Below are 20,956 nucleotides of genomic sequence, written 5' to 3'. Positions count from 1 at the left end.
CCCGAATATGGCCAATAAAGCGGCTATTCTGGAGGCTCCCGAATTATTCGGGGCAGTAATGAGTAGATGCCTGGAAGCTGGCCACTTCCCGGACAGATGGAAGCGACAGAACCTGGCCCTACTACCGAAGCCGGGAAAACCTTCGGGGGACACCTCGTCATATAGGCCGATCTGTCTGCTCGATACTGCCGGCAAGGTGCTGGAAAGGGTAATCCTTAACAGACTCGTACAGTACACTGAGGGTACAAACGGTCTGTCAAGGAACCAATTCGGCTTCCGAAAAGGCAAATCTACGGTGGATGTCATCTTGTCTGTCACTAAGACAGCCGAGGTGGCGATACAGCGCAAGAGGACAGGTATTCGCTATTGCGCAGTTGTCACGCTCGACGTGAGAAATGCGTTTAATAGTGCTAGCTGGGACTCCATAGCCAACTCGCTTCGGAACGTCCAAATGCCGGTGTCGCTGTACAGAATCCTGGAAAATTATTTCCAGAATCGTGTGCTATACTACAACACGGAGGAGGGTCAGAAGTGCGTTCCAATCACCGCAGGGGTTCCGCAAGGTTCCATACTGGGCCCGGTGCTGTGGAACGTCATGTATGACGAGATGTTGAAGCTGTTGTTCCCGGTAGGGGTGGTGATTGTCGGCTTTGCGGATGACATCACCTTGGAAGTCGATGGTGAATCTATCAGAGAGGTAGAGTTGATGGCTGCCCACTCTATAAGCATTGTTGAAGATTGGATGCGATCCAGGAAACTGGACCTAGCGCATCATAAAACGGAGGTTATCGTGGTGAACAACCGCAAGTCGGTGCAGCAAGCAAATAGCAGCGTCGGGGACTGCATTATTTCGTCAACGCGGTCCTTAAAACTCCTGGGAGCCATGGTCGACGACAAGCTCAAGTTCGGGAGCCACGTTGACTATGCCTGCAAGAAGGCTTCCACAGCTATTTCGGCATTGTCTCGTGAGATGTCTAATAGCTCTGCGGTATATGGCAGCAAGCGAAGGCTATTAGCCAACGTGGTCCAGTCCATACTCAGGTATGGCGGGCCGGTGTGGTCATCGGCGTTAGGTACCAAAAGTTATCTAGCCAAGCTGGAAAGCACCTATCGCCTCATATGCTTAAGAGTGGCGAGTGCGTATCGCACAGTTTCACATGACGCAATCTGCGTCTTAGCGGGGACGATGCCTATTGGTATCATCATCAGCGAGGACGTAGAGTGTTTCAACCAACGTGGAACTAGAGGCATACGGAGTACCACAAGATCGGCCTCGATGATCACATGGCAGCGGGCATGGTCTAACTCCACAAAAGGTCGGTGGACACATCGACTTATCCCGGAACTATCCGAGTGGGTCAACAGGCGCCACGGCGAAGTCAACTTCCACCTGACACAAATTCTGTTAGGGCATGGTTGTTTTAGACAGTATCTGCACAAGTTTGGGCATGCGGAGGCGCCCGCGTGTCCCGAATGCGTGGACGTTGAGAAAACTGCAGAACATGCTTTCTTCATATGCCCTCGTTTCGCGGGCGTGAGAAGCAACATAATGGCAGTGAGCGGACAGGACACTACTCCGGATAACTTAGTCCAAAGGATGTGTTCTAGCTCGGACGTCTGGGGAGCGGTCAATGCGGCTGCTACCCAGATCTTACTTGAGCTACAAAACCGCTGGAAAGCCGATCAACGGCGAATAAACAGCCTAACTACCATAGTCCAGTAGTTATCTAAGAGAGTGCGTTAAGCACAATAGCCCCTCCCTGAAGTAATACCGATAGGGTGATGCCAGGGGGGATTGAGGCTGGAGACTCGAGTAGGGTTTTAGTGGGTCTGGATCCTCACGCCCCAGTGGGGGGTCGGGATCCCAAACCCCACTCCCTGAGTTGTCTTCTCAGGTGTCTGATAGCAGATTTCCCTACTCGCTAAAAAAAAATAAAAAAAAACACCATCTACCGGAGCTGCGGGAATACACAACACACGAGCTGGGCGAGATGCAGAAGCGGGTAATTGGGTGGTGGCCGATCAACCTCCGGATGTACAGACTAGGAATTCAGGAGCGGTTCTTTAATATCAGCAGAACATGACCATATGTAGTATCTTTTTCCAGCATTTTTTTTGTATGCCAGAAGGACATTGGGTTAAAAGGCCACTGCGACAGTCTTAATGATCGTCTTTTGAGGCAGGCCCCGATTGCTGTACACAGTTTACGGATCGCTCATACCCATTGATGGAGTTGAGCGGAATAATTGTAATCCTGTGTCCCAATTCGTTACTACATGGCTTATAAAGCCAATGACCGTTGTGGGATTTAGGCTCCATACCTGATATGGAGTAAGAATGAAACTTCCGAAGAAGTTGTGGCTTGATAATGCAAGAGCTCCGCAATTGCAGAGCAGATGCACTGAACTTTCAGGTTCAGAGTTACAAAAGCGGATGATACCTTGCCGATATTCTATAAAGGATAAAGAGCGGGGCTGTGTCCTGTTAGGAGTCCCGTGATCGTGCGTAGTTCACTACGAGTTAAATGGAGTAGTTTTTTGAGCTACTGCAGGGTTTGGGTAGATAAACTGTTTAGCATGTCTACAACCCTGTGTTTGATTCCAGCGGGATACTATTTCTAGCTTTTCCCATGTCATCAATTCGCCTTTTACGGCGGATGTGGAGGTGCCCAAAAACGGTTCAGGACCAATAATGCAGATAATGGTACCAATTTTTAAATTGTTGTGTGGAATGATTTACCATTCATCATCATCATCATAATCATCAGCATCATCATCATCAAAATAATCATCATTCTCGAAATCATCATCACGATCATCATCATTATCATCATCATCATCATCATCATCATCATCATCATCAAACTAATCATCATCAACAAAATCAACATCATCAAACTAATCATCATCAACAAAATTATCATCATCAAACTAATCATCATCAACAAAACCATCACCATCATCATGATCAACATCATCATCATCATCATGGTCATCACTATCAAAATCATCATCATCACCATCATCACGATCATCCAGCATCATTATCATCAATGAAAAAAATCGTAAGAAAGGAATTTTCTAACTTTAGGGGAGATTAATCAATACTGGAAATAGATTTATGACACCTACAAGTCAAAAAACATGATACTCAAAAAAAAGTTTAGTACCGCCATCCGGGGTGAGATTGTGCCACGGGGGTGAGATTGTGCCAAAAACCAAAAATGTTTATTTGTGAAAATTTATTATATCTATAGAAACTGGTGACCTAAATTCAAAATGATGATGAACATAATATATTTATTCATAACTTAGAATGGAACACAGATAATATTAGCAAACTATTTAGCCTAAACAGGGTTTCAAAGTTCGCGATCAAAACTACGCGGAAATAACGCTTGTAAAAAATGTCCCGCATAAACCAACCCAAACAAGAAATCGCATTAACTTGCTATCTTGAAGGTATATAAACTAATCATTTACAATGTATTGAAAGGTTATTATGCGTAGGATAAGTTTTGATTACGAAAATAATATTTTTCGAAACTTTGTACTTTTCGAGCTTCACGGGGGTGAGATTGTGCCAAGCCATAGTAAACGATCCAATTTGTGGATTTCACATACACAACAAAAATACGTCAGCATACACCAGCACACTCACATTCTTTACTATTGAGCACAATATTTTAACAGATTAGATTGCATCATCCATTTTGGAGCAAACAGCATCATAGGTCTGCTAAATAATTTAAACTAATTTTTACCTTTTCTCTGGAAATTTCAGATACTTTAATAAACACTCTAATATAAGACGAATATATTATACCGTGTATAAACTGCCAGTTTTAAGGAGGGGGAGGGGGTGGGATATGCCACATGTTCTGCGGCCGCGAGTTCTCGAGCGAAGTAATGGTTACTTTTGTTAAATGATCAAATAAGTATGCCCCCTTAGGATACACCCCTTCATATATCTCCCCCTTGTTAACCCTAGAACGCTACTGGCTATATAAAGGCTGTCCTTTGACTACGAACTCATTTTTAGTTATTTTAGACCTCTCCGGGTTATTTTCGTTCATACTTTTTATATGATGCGTTGTTTTTGGCCGACCTCCTGCCCCTAATAGTCCACTTAGTTTATAGACGGCCCCATGTGAACTACTTTATACTGATATTTATGTGTATTGTTTATAAACATGCTAATGTTCATTGTTTAGGTTTTTAGCCTAACTTTATGTTTTTGGCACAATGTCACCCCCTAGAAGGGGTGAGATTGTGCCAAAGTTCATGCACTTCCAGCAAAATTAGGTTTCATTGTAACTAAACCAACGGTAGTTGTTAATTGAACAATTTAGTATATATTGACAGGTTTGAAATCAACTTAGTTCCTTAATTGTGTGTATAATGAGCTAAAGAACAAAAACATATGCTTTTTTGGCACAATCTCGCCCCGGATGACGGTACCAAATATAAGATTCGATTATCCGGGCTGAAAATAAAAATGAACTTCCGGATAATCGAGTCCGGGCTGTATTACCATTTTCATACTTTTTTAAAGATTAGTCATTTTTTCTAAAAGCTGTTTACTTTCGAGCTCTTTCGAGGTTACTTATTTAACGACTTTTTTTGAATGATCAACTAATGAGCCGTAACACAGGGGTAAAGGATGCCTAGGTATATAAAAGTATTTTTTTTTACTTAACCCTCCACACACACCCCCGTTACCAAAAAGCTCACACAGAGAGCCCCTGCTATCGGACACTTACAGACCTCAGCTAGTAGGAAAAACTGGACAGTGAACAAACTAAACACAAATTTATAGCTGAGGTATTAACAAAAGTGGTATAAATACTAATTTATTACACAACGAGCACCCAGTGGAATTTATGATTTCTTTTAAGGGGCTTAGAAATAAAAAATAAACTTAACATTAAACTAAAAACAAAAATAAACTAGGCTACTGGTTTTAATCAACAAAAAAATTTTTAATATTGTTTTAATTTACATACGCTAGGTTGATACGGCTAGATTATATAATTGCTTATATTAGTTTTGAGGTATTTTTTCACATTACATTTAAAGACATTGATGCTGGTGATCTGTTTCAATTCATCAGGTAACGTGTTATAAGTTGAGGGACCGAAAAATGAAATTCGCGTCTGGCCTAGATTTGTAGTGGCTCTACGCTGTATGAAATTTGCTCGACGAGTATTTTGCAATCTATTGCCAACATTTAAAGGCATATCATGGTGGTAATCTGGTTGGTGCAAGACTTTGTGAATGTGAATAACAGTCTGCATATCACGTAAGGCGAGGACAGGTAACATAGTGTGGCTATTATTGAAGTACAGTTGGACAGTTGGATAGAGTATTGGCAGTTTAAATATGATTTTCTAGCATCTGTTTTGCAAGACTTGAATCTTCTCGAGTTTTGATTTACAGGCATGACCCCATGCTATTGCTAAATATTGGATTTGGGAATGAATGCAACCATAGTAAAACTGTAACAGTGCCTTTCTAAGAACGAAGCAGCTCACTTTCCTCATGGCACCAGATAAAGATGAGATCTTCTGCTGCAAATACCTAATTTGCTGATCCCAAGACAACGTAGAGTCAAGGTAAATACCCAGGTATTTAGAATTATCCACTTTTTCTATCAGTGTTTCGTTAACGCACAGGTTTAAGTGACCGGTTGGTTTTTTCCTAGGTGGATGGAATACCATATATTTAGTTTTTGCCAAGTTAAGCGAAAGCAAATTCGCGTCAAAATATTGTGACAGAATTTTTAAATCCTGTTCCATTGCTGATATCACACTGCCAATGTCAGCACAAGGGTAAAACAATGCCGTGTTATCCGCGAATAATCTTGGTATCCCTCTCAAGTTTAAATTTCCAATGTCGTTGATGTAGCTTAGAAATAATAACGTACCAATATTGCTACCTTGCGGCACACCAACCTCAATTTTCTGGAGTGAGCTGCGTGCATCACCAGTTATTACAGATTGTGTCCTATTGGTTAAATAACAGCGGATAATGTTATTTGTGACTCCTCTTATACCATACTAGCTGTAACCCCTGCGCGTCGCCTCGCGTCTAATTGAGAGCAAATTGGAGGTACGCTATGTAACGCTAACGCTATGTAACTCTATGATTTCTGAAGCCGTACTGAAATTTGTAAAGAGCATTATTTGCTTTGAAAAAGTCTAATAGTCGAGAAACGAGCAATTTTTTTAGATCTTGTTGAAGACAGATAATGTAGAGATTGGACGATAGTTTCACGCATCCAAGGGATTGCCCGTTTTAAAGATTGGCACTACCCTTGCAGTTTTTAAACAGCTTTCCGTAATAAGATTTTTTATTCTGTTTTTTTGTCATATCTACTCTTCTTGTAATATGATTAAGCATAGTTCGTAGACTGGCATCGTTAGGATGTTTTTTAACTTTCTTTAGATACTTGATTTTAATCTTCATAAGCTTCCATAATTCGAACGTCATCCATGGGCAATAATCATTTTTAGCTGTCATTTCAATTTCAACCGTTTTTGTGCACAAGGTAAGCAACTGGTTGTATTTTGTGATTATTTTAAAAAAGCAAAACTCAACGTCATTCACAGATCCGACACTATTTATATATTCGCTAAACATGCTAGTAGTTTTAGTGTGATGTACAAAACGGAAAAAACGAATCAAGTCGCCTTTCACGTTATAGAGAAAGAATTTGAAATGAATAAAAAACAAACATTGTAATAAAACTCGTATGATTTTAAGAATCGAAATCTTGAATAGTATATGAATTTTCGATGGATAACTCCATTTAAAAGATAATGTCGAAAGCCGGGAGAAAGTAAGCTGATTGCAAATTTGTATTTTTGAAAATGCTATTCGCTTCTTTTCTCATAAATGAATCATTAAAAGGAAAATTATAAAGACCCAAAAACATGCAAAGAGCATAACGTAATAAAACTAGCAAGGAATCATCACTATCGGTCACAGGCTTAGAGCTTAACTATATACACCAGAGTGTAGCCCTGTCGATCCAGAACTTCACTACACTGCTCGTATAGGTGTAGCCTATGGAACTTTTTTGAAAAAACTTAACTTGAAATTTGTATGAGCAGGGGACTCAATGGGAGCGCATGGTACATTGTGAATATCCGAAACGTTTATGTAACAGATCAAAATGAAAATGATATTGTTTGAAAAAGGATGATTAGATTATGCAACAAGCTTTTCTAAAATCCCTTTTCCGTTCACCTGGAAGTGTTATTAAGCTTTTCTACTCGTTAATGCGGTACGCATGTTTGGTGTTCTGAATGAAACTGTTATGACAAACAGGTGGAAATCAATTGGTTTATTTATTATTTTATGCAATTTCATGTTATTTTAATCTCTGACTTCAAGCATGAGTTGTATTTGTAATAAATCGGTTTGTGTTACACTGCTGTTTGAACAATTTATACTAGGGAGTTCGCTGGTGTATCAAATTCATATGGATGTTCATCAATGAAGTCGGTCCGATACCACAATACCAAGGGTTGAGACGGAGTATTCTGCGAAACTCTATATTCCGCGTTACCGAGACCGAGAATTGGTGTTCCGCAAAATGGTATTCTGCGAAATGGTTTGTAATGATTGCGAATATTTAAATGCTATCTGCTTTATTTTATCAAGCTAAACAGTGACAAAGGTCATCCGAGATTCACGATTTATGTACAACACAGTTTAATTTGTGGCAATACGAAGTTTGTCGGGTCAGCTAGTTTTATATATTTCATGATTCATGGGTCTGCGCCACACTCTTTCGTCTAATATGCCGCCAAGAAGTGATAGCAGGATCTTACGCTCAAAAACGCCAAGAGCTCGTCGGCCGCTCTCTTTCAATTTCCACCACCGGGAGAACTAGCGTCTTATAGGTCGCAAGTTTTGTATGGAGTTGCAAGCTACGGGACCTCAGCTGGTTACGTAACACGTAGGAGGCCGGTTGGCAGCTTTTTTACTTAACGACTCACATCGATGTCGCTAACATACCAAGGTAAACCAATTCGTTGACCACTTCAAAACCACCGCAGCTACAACACCCACGGGCCACCTTATATTTTGTTTGGCTACAATTTATGAAAGGCCCTATCCGCGCAACTTCCTCTTTAAGATGCATGTTCGCTGTTTTCAAAGTTCTACGGTTAACACCGATGATACCGATGTCGTCCACAAACGCTAGGAGCATATGAGATTTCATGATGATGGCACCGCTTCTCTACACGCCTGTCCTTCGAATAGCACCTTCCAATACAATGTTGAACAGCAAATTCCATAGTCCGTCATCTTGCTTCAAACCATCTAACGTCACAAACGAGTCCGATGTGTCCGATTTGGTCCGTCGTGGAGCGTCCCTCTCGAACACCGCACAGGTATTCGCCAGCAAAGGTTTCCTGCAACGGCATCAGTCTGAGAAACAGCTGCTTTGCCGTTTTTCAGCTCGCTCGCTGCTTTTCTAATTTCGTCCAAAGTTGGTGGATTCACAGCGTGTCCATCATCTTCAATCGTGATCCTATTTCTGTGGATCACTCTATCCTGTTGACCATTCAACAATGCATCGAAATATTGTTCCCAATGCCTAGCTAGCTTCTTCATCCATTGCTTGGAATTCTCGCTGCCCATCAAACCAGGTTTGCTGGAGTAGATTTGCAAATTAGGATAATTTCCAATTATTCTATTCAACATGATACGTAACAAAGAAAAGATAAAGAAGAATGCTTTTTTCAGTTATCTAGCAGCAAAACTATTGTGAACGTCTCTGAATGTTTGCCTCAATTATGCCACCGTATTTAGTTAAATAGAGAGAAAATTCCGTCCTGTATCGTAGACGAATAACTTGTTCCGCACTTATCAGTATGAGAAAAGTTTAATAATACTTCCAGGTGGGTAAGAAAAGGATTTTCGAAATGCTTGTTGCGCAATCAAATCATCCTTTTCCAAACAATATCATTTTCATTTTAATCTGTTACTTACGTTCAGGATATTCACAATGCACCAAGCGTCTCCATTAAGTCAGATGCCCATATAAATTTCAAGTTAAGTTTTCTCAAAAAAGTTCCATAGGCTACACCTATACGAGCAGTGCAGTGAAGTTCTATAGGACAAGACTACACTATGGTGTATATGGTTAAGCTCTACGCCTGTGACCGATAGTGATGTTTCCTTGTAAGTTGTAAAATTTCGTCCATGCTAAACCTAATTCACCAAAAACCCTTCCGCAGAACCGATGGGTATAGATTATTATGCACATCTTCACAATTCGCCTGTTACGTTCTGAACAAAACTCGTCATAATTTCTGTTCTCTCGTTTGCCCTTCTACACAACCCAACCAGCATAACTATCGGTACGCAACAAAAACAATCTAATCAGTTTGGCAACACTCTAAACATCTCTCTCCCTTGCGATGTGTACGTGTTGTTTTTGCGGTTCCACTTTGCTCCTCACTTGCTTCAGCTTTCATTCATCCAACGAACCGTGTTGAACACTTTTACTGAGAGTTCTCCTCATACCTATCCCGAACCATCTCACTTCTCACCATTCAAGGTAGACACCAAATTGATTTTTACCATTTTTACACTTAACAAACCAAAAATGTCCCTGATGAGGTAAAATTAATATTTTGTTAAAAAAATTATTTGTTATCGATAAAGCATTTAAAGAGCAACATATGCTAACCCCGAATGGGCGATCGCTGATGTAGTCTATATTATGGCTGCTCACTGTGGCATGGCACAGATCGTCATCCGCTCATCACAAAGAACGCAGAAACCATCAGAATTAAATTAGCGCTGTGTGAGAGAGTACAGATATTCCACCCTTCTTGTCTTTGAGATGTACAGCGCAGATTGGAATGGGTATCAAAATAGCAGAAAAACAAAATGAAAATGAAGACAAAACCTCGAATATGACCTGAAGGGTGCTGATTTTCACCTTGCTCACCTGGCTTGTCCAACGATTGCCGACGATTCATTGGCGTACCAAGACGGATGTCGGCCAAGGCGGACGCAAAAGTGCGACGGCCTCCGGCTGACTCCGGGGAGAATAGGAAATGCCTACTACAGGATACTGCTGCTGCTGCTAGAGTTGCGCCCCGGAAAGGCTTTTCACTTTGCCTGCAGACTGCAGCTAGGACCCGAGCTGCTGCACATCGTCCGGTACCGGTCAATGCATAAAAATCGAATTTTTATTCACGATTTTGAATTTCATTTCACGTTCGATTATTCACATAGGTACATGCTTAGATAGACTACTTTTCGATTACAAACATAGACACTCACACTTAGCAGAGAATTCGAGCTTATTATCTTATGAATGCACACTGATTTTTACATATTTTTACACGTATTCGGTTCTGTTGATATTGCCGATGCTTGCGGTAATGATATTCCGGGCTCAATTTGCACAGTTAGTTGTGCACAGTGCTGCCAGAGTTGTTCATGCAGTGCATCTAATGTACCGCAAATCTGTAAAATAGAAAAGAGAATTGTTAGCAGTTTTTTTGTTTGGTCAAACATATTTTTCTTTGTTCTATTTGGAGGGTAGTTTGTTTCTAGATTCCATTGATAATTAACCCTCTCTGCGCCATAGTAGCCCAGGCGATCCACAACTTTATGTCATGTAAGTATATTACAACTTTATCATAAAACATAATACTTAGATTCCAGTCTGTTTCCGCAAAAACAAAAAAAAATCCTTCTAATTGTATGTATAACATTTCATGTGACCTTCACAGATACGCGTATTTCGGTTACGACTTGTAGCCTTCGTCCGTGTAAAATATGTTAGAACCAAAAGAAGTTTTTTTTTGCATTTTTTCTCATGTATAGATGGGTTCTACTAAGAGGCTCAAAAATAATACATAATTACCTATGCTGCTTTTTAGGTCCAGAAAAAATTTACAAAATGAAATAAATATATAAGACGTTCAAATCCTCTCATAAACAGAAATTCTAGACTTTCTCTCAAAAATAAACTATCGATTTACAAACTAATTTTCAGACCGGCAATGTTATAAGTCGTTCCGATTTGGTCAAGTTGCAGTATTACGAACAAGAAGAGGCTTCTGAGGATTCAGAATAAAATTTTGAAAATAATTTTGAAGCGTACGCCTTGGTTTGGTACATTAGAATTATATACACTTACCGGTGCTGAAACCCTAGAAGCAATATGTCAAACAAAATTATTTCAAATTTCCGACCAATATTGTTATTTGCTCTTCGCAAAACGCTGCGCTCTAGAAGCAGTTGTCGCAGTACGAGCTTGTATAAACATATCAACAGGCTTTATACCCGGGTATGAAATGGGTAAGGCAAAAATGAGGAAGCGTTCAACATAGCTCCAGCCATCCCAAGCCCCTACCTAGCGCCTTCACGTGGCCTTACACGGTAGGTAATGCTCTAGAGAGTAGCCAAGCTAGGAGGTGCGATGATGGGTGGTTCCCGGCTACCTGATCTCAAAACTGCGGGTTTGGATGACGGCTGAGCCACACGACCTTGTTAGTAGGTAAGCTTAACATAAGTTATTTTAATGATTTGTTTCGTTTTAGCTCATGGAGCAAGCACCTCCTACTGTGCAGCGAAAACTCCGGCCGAAGAAACTTTAAATAATGCTCATAGATACCAGAAGAAAAAATTAAATTAATAATGGAAGCACTCATGTAAACTCAAATGATGCAACTCTATTCCATTCGAAGGTCTGCTGGTGAGATTGTTCTGTTTTTGTCTATGTATATATATGTATATGTCTATTTGTCTATACATATAACACATATTTTATTACATTGCCATATATCATGATTATCATAAAGGGGAAGGAGCATCAGGGTATCGAATAAATCGAAGATTGGATGAGGGATGTGGTAATCAGCCCAAGTCATATAAGGTCGGAGAGAATTTTGACGCGCCCTTCTAGCACACAAATCATCACGCAAGATAAGTTTGCACGGCGAAGTTATGTATCTAGAATTTCGGAAGTCTATGCTGGAAGGAGTGTCTTATATCCCGTGGAATCACATAAGCGACCTTGCTTATAGATCCACCCAACCCCTTTTGGTCCTTCACGAACAGCATTGACATGAAAGTTACTAGGTAGATAAACTCGATTCAGCAGTAATTCTACTTGCATACAATGGGAAACCCCTGGCACAGTGGGGAATCGCTGGCCAGCAGCCAAAAAATGAAAGTTCATTTCGACTCTCCGTTGTATTTTTCCTGTGATTCTATACTATTGAAGTGTTCAAATACAAAATTTTAGATCAATATGATAAAATTTGAATTTTCTATGAATCTTGAAAGTATGCTATCTCAGCATGTTTTAGCGTTTTTTTGAAAAATAACCCAATATTTCAAAACATGCTAGTGGTCTAATGGTAGCTCGGATTTCAATGGCGTCTAAGGAAAAGTTCTGCAAAAAATAGTGCTGAATAAAGCCCATTGATTGAGTATGCAGTAATTTTATCATAGTATGCCTCAATTTTAATTTTCATCAAAAAAAGTGCCATATTTTCGCGTAAAACACGCTTAAAAGTTTTGAAGCCAAGGTTCGCCACTATTGACACTACCGGTAAAAGTTAGCGTAAAATATGAGCTTTCAAATGGATATAGTCTCATTTAGCGCAGAGCACAAATGTTACGCTTGTAAGGCTACTATATCAGAACTCAACAATATAGACAAAATGCAAACACTTAAAGTAAACGGTGGATATTTTAATTATGGGATATCTCCTTTACATTGTTGGATAGGCTGCTTCGAATGTATGGTCAATATTGCATATTGACCAGATTTTAGAGGCTGGAGGAAATCTCGAGGATACAGCGATAGTAATGACGGAAATTCAGCTCGAAGATCTTATGCCAATCCTGGTATTGATTCTGAAACCACGAGTAGTGATATGAAATTAATTAAAAGGTTGAGAAATGTTCTTATAGCAAGTTCTTGAACACATTATTTCAGAATAATTCGAAACTTATTGATTGTATACCAAAAACCTCAGGGTATAGTCCTCATATAATACGTCCACTGCAATGCAAAGAATTTGAATTCGCGGTCATAAATGAATCTAGACAACTATATTGCTGATAGGACGAATGACAGAAGAAGCATAAAAATAAGTTTTTTGTTTAATTATAGTCACTTTAACAACTCGGGTCATTCGTGACTTCTGCGGGGTTGGGAATTGAACCACGGTCGTCGGTGTGAGAGGCGTGAATGCTAGCCACTGCACCGGTATTGACCCTCACGAAAATTAGGTTATTGCCAATATTTTTAAGACAATATTTTACATGCAAAAATTAGTGTGAAAATACAAATCGTGATAGACTTATTCGCCTTCTTATATCTCCGGATAAAGCTTATAGCTTCTTCGAAACGGGAAAATGTAATTAGAAAAATCTTTCTGAGAACGCTATATTACTATTGAAGACGAAACGTGAAACTAGTGATTCTGCAGAAGGAAAAGAAGAAGAAGAAGAAAAAGAAGAAGGAAAAGAAAAAAAAGAAGATGGAGATAAAGATTAAGAAAACTAATAAGGGGAAAAGTTTGGATTTATGATTAATATTAACTTATATGGATTTTGTGTTGATTATTAAAGCTCATACTTGCTTTGAATTGTTTTATATAATGTTTTATCCTATAAAAATCCATCTGCAATAGTTTTCCAAATGACCCTCATTTCTTATACGTCATTATACTTAAAAAATAATTGAAAAATAAATCAAAATTCTCCCTAACACAAAAAATATACGTTTTAATGCAAAATAAACCTGAAATTCGGGCTCAGCACCCCAAAATTACTTAAGAACCACATATTATCCTTGATTTAAAGAGATTTTTTTGCTTGGCCAGCGTTTGTATGGAGTCGCCCCACTGTGCCTTGAGGCGATGGTGGCTACCCCCATACATACATACATACATACATACATACATATCTACAGGCTTTATACCCTACCGAAATGAATCGAGTTTTCAAAACCTCGCGACTAACATTGAAATCGAAGCAAGATTTTTGTTGGATTTGAAGCCACTAACCCAGTATGATCCGGTGTACATTGAAATTACTCATCAAATTTAAAATGGAGTTGCAGACTGTCGATTGCATTAAATCTGTAGTAATTGACTTGACGGTTTGGTACGCGTAGAAAACGACCACCATTGCGTCAAGTACGACTTTGAGCGTGTACGTTAAGGATTGCGAGAATAGCTGGACAACCCAATCTTAAGTTCAGCATATCAGCGACAAGAGCTGATGATCAGAGCAGAGTTGATCTGATTACATCGTGACGAACATTCAGGACGTCAATATTGATCAGTCTGCAGCGTTGGAAGAGCAAAATGGATGAATCTGCTCAGCAGTGACTTGATTCGGTAAATTTCGTTCTGGTAGTAGGCACTCTGGCACGCAGTGGCAAATATGGCTCCGTTTTTCAGGATTTCTTCCATGGGCTCAGCTTTAGACGACAGGCATATTTTCTCCAATCGCCAATAAGCTGCTTGGTGGGCATAGTGCTTTCTTACTTCATAGTGTTCGCAGCAAAAGCTCCGGCATGTATACTTGCGCTCGTCCCATTGCGAGAAATGAACGTGTAACCTTCTCCTAGGCGCTGTCGATCAGTGGAGTGTGTAGCGCTTTTGCCGTGCTGGATTCTTCTGGAAGAAAGGAAGAGGCACAATTTCTGTCTAAAAATAACCCACCCCTTTTGTCGCTAGCTTAATAAGGGAGGTTGTGCAGTCTCCTTTGTCCAGAGCTTCTATGGTTCAGCGAACCACATGCGCTAGCGGGTGTTGTGCGTTCGAATCTCAGATTATAGCTTGGTTCCACCCATGCACCTTCCAGCATTGGACAAAAGGCAGGAGTCACAACGACAACTTGTTAAGCATAGATACCAATAACCCCGCCATCCCCCTCACCTTTCCACTCTTTCCCCTACATTCAAAAAATCTTTCATTATTTTCCCCTACCGTCCCTTCGTCAATTGTAGAATCATTGCGTCAAACAAATTAATATATCTAGGGTACAGGAGGGTATTTTCAGCCGACTTAGCGATTGTATCTATTTTTTCGGCCTATGGCCTAGTTCTAGTGGAAGAACAGGTGGTTTTGACTTTTAATAAAAAAAAAAGTAGATTACTTACAGTCTTGAGAAAATAGTTATAACATATTAAAATTGTATGTCGGCAAAGTATTTTTATTGGCGAAAGAAAAGGCAAATAGGCTGAATTTAGAAGTATGCTGAAAATACCCTCCGGTACCCTATATGCTTGACCGCATTTAAAGGTCAAGACTAAAAACACTACTGTGTTACCTGACTCACTGCGCATAGCGTTGTATTCGCGGTATCGTGTTGGTTCGAAAGGTTTCGAAAAATATCGCCCTTGTATCGAAAATATCGTTGATTTTGATCACTAAAAATAACGTACTTAAACATTATATTGCAAGTGCTAGTAGTACGCAATAATTGTATTGTGAAACTGAATTGTTATTTATGCAACTTTTTACAAGTTAAATGCAATAACAAAAGCACAACTTATAAAAAATCGGTTGTTATCGATATTAGCTGCATATGCGTTATAAACGAATAAAACGCATGGTTACGTTTTATTTCAATAACACGCATATTCGCAGTGAGTCAGGTAAAACAGTAGCTTTGGTCTATAGCAAGTTAATGTTCGATGAGCATATCAGTATAATAACGTCGAAAGCATTTGCTGTGCTTGGCTTTATTCAACGCAACGCTTCGGATTTCAGTGATATAGATATGCTTTAAAATCGCTCTACTGCTCTCTAGTTCGTATCAAACAAAACAAATAAAAAAAATATTTTAACAGTTTTACTCCGCGTCGTTTGCCATGGCAGGATACGGCTTCCAGTCTACGAAAAACGGTGTGTTTAAAATTCAAAATTGTATTTAGTTTAATAGCTTTTTTGTTTTTGTTTAGATCCAACCCAGGTTCGCCCTAGTTCCAGTCGAACGGCTGTCAAAACGTTTGGTTTTTCACTCAGGTTGAACTTAGTTTCGCTCTGGGTTGAACTTTTTTACGTCGGGTTCACTCTGGGGTTTTTCAGTTTCAACCCCGCTGTAAGCAATAAACGGACAACCCGAAAATGTTTGTTTATTCAGTGGTCAAGTTGGAACTAACCCATGTTAAAAATCAAAAACGGTATGAGTTCTGCTTAATCAAAATTTTACAAAATTGTCAATCGAACTTTGCAGGTTACTAACAAAATTTTGGACGTTTTTTTACTGTATGCCATCACCGTGTGGAAAATTTTGGACTATTTTGATATAACTTGATCCGAGTGTTTGTTGTATTCCGCACAATATTTCTGTGCTAATTGAATTGAGCAATATGCCTAGATATTATTATTTATTATTACCCTTCCCTTAAAACAGTTGGTTATGCAATGCCTCGTTCATTATTGGAGCTCATCTGACTGATAAATCGGAACTGAAGCAAATTTTTAAACAAATGATCGTGTAAATATTATATTAATATTTTCTTTCCATTCGTAAAATATGTTATTAGGAACTTAAAATTTATTACCATCGATAGCTAAATTATTTTTCCGAAATTGTATGACGTATAGGAAATTATAATTAAACAAAACTTTAAAGTACGAATATTTTCTTAATTTTAAACGGTTTCATAAATATACAAAAACAAACATATATGATCTATATGATAATGATTGTGACTTTCGGAGATAGCAAACAAAAAAGGTTTCCTAACGCTATCAGATAAATAAATAAATAACTAAATAACTAAACTGAAAAATTCATTTTTTATAGTTTATTCATTTGAAAAAGCGTTACTAGCAAAAGCAACACCTTTTCAATAGATTTTTGGCACAAGGCGAATTGAAAATTGAAAATGTTCTACACCATAATAATAATAATAAAGTTAGTGTTTTGTTAAGTGTCACTAATTTTCGTTAGATTCATCATACGGTATATTATTTTAAAAATAAATCCATACATTCGCGTACCTTTTTTTGTCTACACCGCTATTCAATGAATGTAATTTCATTTTCCTTTTCCTGGCACCGCACACATTTCCAAATAGCACCAACGGTATTTGTAGTAGTGTAGTAATGATAGTAGAAAATAACCAGCCAGAGAGATCTCACCAATCACTGCACAATATTCTCACACTGATGGCTGCATTTTCATTGGCACATACTCGCTCACCTGCTCACCGTCTCACGGTGATTTCACGCACCACTTTCTCACTGAATGAAGCTGCGATGCTTTTTCTTTTCACATACGAAAAAATTAAGAGAACTCGGTGCTCTACCACTACGACAAAAGATGATACGAAGGCTCACTTTTTCAGCGTATTTTTCGATTACTTCCGGCACACTAAACTGATCAACTCGAGCCGCATCACACGCCCGGGATACTTAACTACATACCGCACAGACATTCGATTGTTGGAACACTAGATTACAGGGTAAATTTACCGATTAAACTACGAGTACTGCTCGGAACCAAACCAGCTCAGGTCGCTCGCACACGGGGGCTGCCGTGTGGTTGTATGTGGCTCATACAGTACAGTACAGGCTGTCAAAAGCGTACAGCAGCAGTTTTTGCTTTCTCTCGAAGAGACCACTACTACATTCACAATATTAACTTGAAGCAGTTGGCAACGGAACTGAAATCGATGTGTTTGTAATGTTTCGTATATACGAGATTTCTGTGGAGGCCATTTTGAAACTGGCTTCTGCTTTGTTGAAAACAGTTGGCAACAATAATACGTATGAGATACAAAAGATGCCTGCATATCGGGCGCATTTCAGACGTTTGCTGTACACTCTAAAAAATTAATCTTTTTGGCTTTCTACTATATATCCAGCTTTCCACGAGCGATAATGGCGGATATTGAGCACAAGTGGGCACAATCTTTTGACATGCATTGGAGGAGCGTCGAGTTCGCCCTGACGGAGTTACTATGGATATATTCATGATTGTTTGTTGTTCGAATGTAAAAATGTAAACATTGTTCAATTTTGCAGATCAGCTAAAGAGGAAAATAATTATACGGACAAGAAGTTTTATGGATTGTGGCTTCGCAGTTTTCGGACATTTCAGGGAAAATGTCCAAATACGCAACGGAAAGTTTCTTATCAAGTCGAGACGCTGTTCGAGAATAAACTTGACAACGGCTCGACCAACATGAAGTTAATGTTTGCGTTAATGTGTAATGTTCCGAATGTTTAATTCGCACGATTGTGAAAAAGTATTCTGAGCCAGTGCCTTCAGTAAATTATGGCCGCAAACCACTATAAAGGTTTGAATCCGTTTAGTTATGTTCCACTTCAGCTGATCTGCAAAATCAAACAGTGTTTACATTATTACACTCGAACAACAAACAATTATAAATGTATCCATAGTAACTTCGTCAGGGCGAACTCGACGCTCCTCCAATGCATGTCAAAAAATTGTGCCCACTTGTGCTCAATATCCGCCATTATCGCTCGTGGAAAGCTGGATAGAGTATTTTACGTGACGTCTAAGACCATATGTTTTTCGTTTGTTTATGATCTTGACACTTACTGGTAACGACAACAAGTGCAACGTGGACCCCCGTTCGTTTGACCGTTTTTAATCTGAACGCTTTTTAATTTGAACCCCGTTTGTTTGCACTACGTGCAAACTAAAAATGGTTCAAATGTCATTCTCAATATGACATCATTTCTGGCATTAGTTTTCAGAAGGTCGCATAATGGATGCAAAAAGGTTGATTACCCAGTAAACAATTGGTTTGTATATCTCGATTGCAACTGAGGTATACGAAATCATATCTGAACGAAAAAGTTATATTTCACGCCATATAAGACCATATATGTACCAAAGTGGAGGCGATATACGCGCGAAAATTTTGACAACTATTTGTAATTCTATTTTGCGCAGTTTTTATAACACGCAACTAAATACTCCTGAATATATGATATAGATATAATGAAATATTGCAATTGTCTATCCTGCTTTATAATTCACAGTCATGAATTGTATATGAAGACACGCACGACTGCAAAACAACTTATTGTTCACTTCGATTTGACATACTCTAATCATTATACAATTCCAATGTGAAATTGACATGAAAACGATTTAATGTGGACTTTCTATTACGATTTTGTGTTATCTGGGTATGCGACCTTTTGAAAACTAAAGCCAGATTTGCTTATGCAGACAATGCACATAAACACGATTTGTTTGTACTGATCTAGCATGTCAAATCTGTTTCACATTGCGTTTTCCCAACGATTATGGTAGCAATCCAGTTTTGCCTTGGATTTCGCACTTTGGATGATACAATTTTCCTTGCAATGAGCAATATCACATACTGAATATTTATGCAGGAAGTGATTTACCCCGTGATCATTGGTAATCACACGGGGCTAATCACCCAAGCAGCACTATTAAGTCTTGTTGAAATTGCAAAAAACTTCACCGGTTACTGTATTGAAACACGCAATAAATAAACAACTTCATGTTATTAATACGTTGGATTCAGGTTATCCAATGCTTATACTCGCTGTCACAAATATATTAGTCTATATCTAGTAACATGAAACTTTATCGCAACATCGTGTTATTATAATGTCATTGCTAAACAATAATGTCACATGATGTTGCATCATGTTGATTACGGCATAGGGTAACCAACTTGATTTGGACCCCTACATGAATTGGACCCTTTCAACATATTTAGACACATTTTTACCTAGCAGCTCAAAATTCGATTAGTTTGATATCGTAATAATATTCTTTGGATTCTTTTCTAAGCCTGAATGCTTTCGGATCACTTTAAATTACCTGTATTTAGCTAAAATTTACAATCATAAAGTGTATTGCCACACCCAAGTAACCAGTATGCACTAAGCACTAGTCCTTGGACAACATTGTATAAGCATACAGAACTATGATTAAAAGCATATTTTTCTTTATATGGGTCATTCCACGGGAAATTTACAGTCAAAAATTTTTTTTCTCTTCGAAACATTTTTTTTACGTTCTTTGTTCAAAAAAAATCGACACGTATTTTTTTATTTTGATGTTACTGTTAGAATTCGCAAGATATGATTTTTTAAAGTATTGCAATCCGAAAAAAATCGTTTTTTTAAATGCTACAGTAACAGCAAAATAAAAAAATACGTGTCGATTTTTTTTAAACAAAGAACGTAAAAAAAATGTTTCGAAGAGAAAAAAAAATTTGACTGTAAATTTCCCGTGGAATGACCCATATACTTCTGTAGAACTCACATAATGCTAAAAAGGCGAAATAGCGGGTTGTTAAAATGCTACGTCACAAGCATCCAATAAACATTATCAGTGTTTGTTTGAGGCTTAAACGAAACGTCATTTTGTCTACATTATCGACGTATCGAAAAAGTATCGATGGCATATCGTTTGCTTGCTATGGTAAATAAAAATAGATTCGGTCGGGGTTTAAAAACTAAAAAAGCATGCGAACCATTTTCTGAAATGCTGAATAATCTTACCACCTAGACAGGGCTCGAACCGGGAGTTAGTCATGCAACCTCATTCGTTTCCTTGCACCTTTGCTATCTAAACCATAGCGGATGTGATTGAGTGAGGTAAAATTAGTCGTATTTAAATCTTGGTGATATTCCCTCTCATATATAATTACTTATCCTGCATTACCAATAGGGTAGAAAAAGACGGCAACCGTCAGATAGAAAAGGGCACAAATAGTGGCCGCAGAATAGCAAAATAAGAAGTCAAGTACAAGCCGTTCATCAACACTTACGGCTCGTTTTAATGCAATTGACTAAATGCATTATATTGTTACGTTATATGCGCATATATTGCTTTCTTTAATGCTGATTTACGTTAATGTTTCTATGCATCAACAATGTTAATATACGTTTTATAAGCATTAAGATTGCTAATATACAAAAGTT

General features: G+C 38.6%; 1 protein-coding gene across 1 annotated transcript in view; it reads right to left on the bottom strand.

Moving 5' to 3' along the window:
- The window catches only part of LOC128733002 (mucin-5AC), an 81,152-nt gene extending 63,629 nt beyond the window's left edge, over positions 1–17,523 (bottom strand). Inside the window, exons 1-2 of the mRNA XM_053826523.1 lie at positions 17,015–17,523; positions 9,973–10,496 (exon numbers count right to left, since the gene is read on the bottom strand). Of these exons, the coding sequence (XP_053682498.1) occupies positions 9,973–10,003 (31 nt within the window). The 5' untranslated portion in view covers positions 10,004–10,496; positions 17,015–17,523. The remainder of the gene's footprint in view (positions 1–9,972; positions 10,497–17,014) is intronic.
- Positions 17,524–20,956: the final 3,433 nt, after the last annotated feature.

This window comes from Sabethes cyaneus, chromosome 1 (assembly GCF_943734655.1).
Source record: "Sabethes cyaneus chromosome 1, idSabCyanKW18_F2, whole genome shotgun sequence".
Taxonomy (NCBI): Eukaryota; Metazoa; Arthropoda; class Insecta; order Diptera; family Culicidae; genus Sabethes; species Sabethes cyaneus.
Note: the sequence above shows the minus strand (reverse complement) of the source record. Positions and strands in the feature narration are given on the sequence as shown.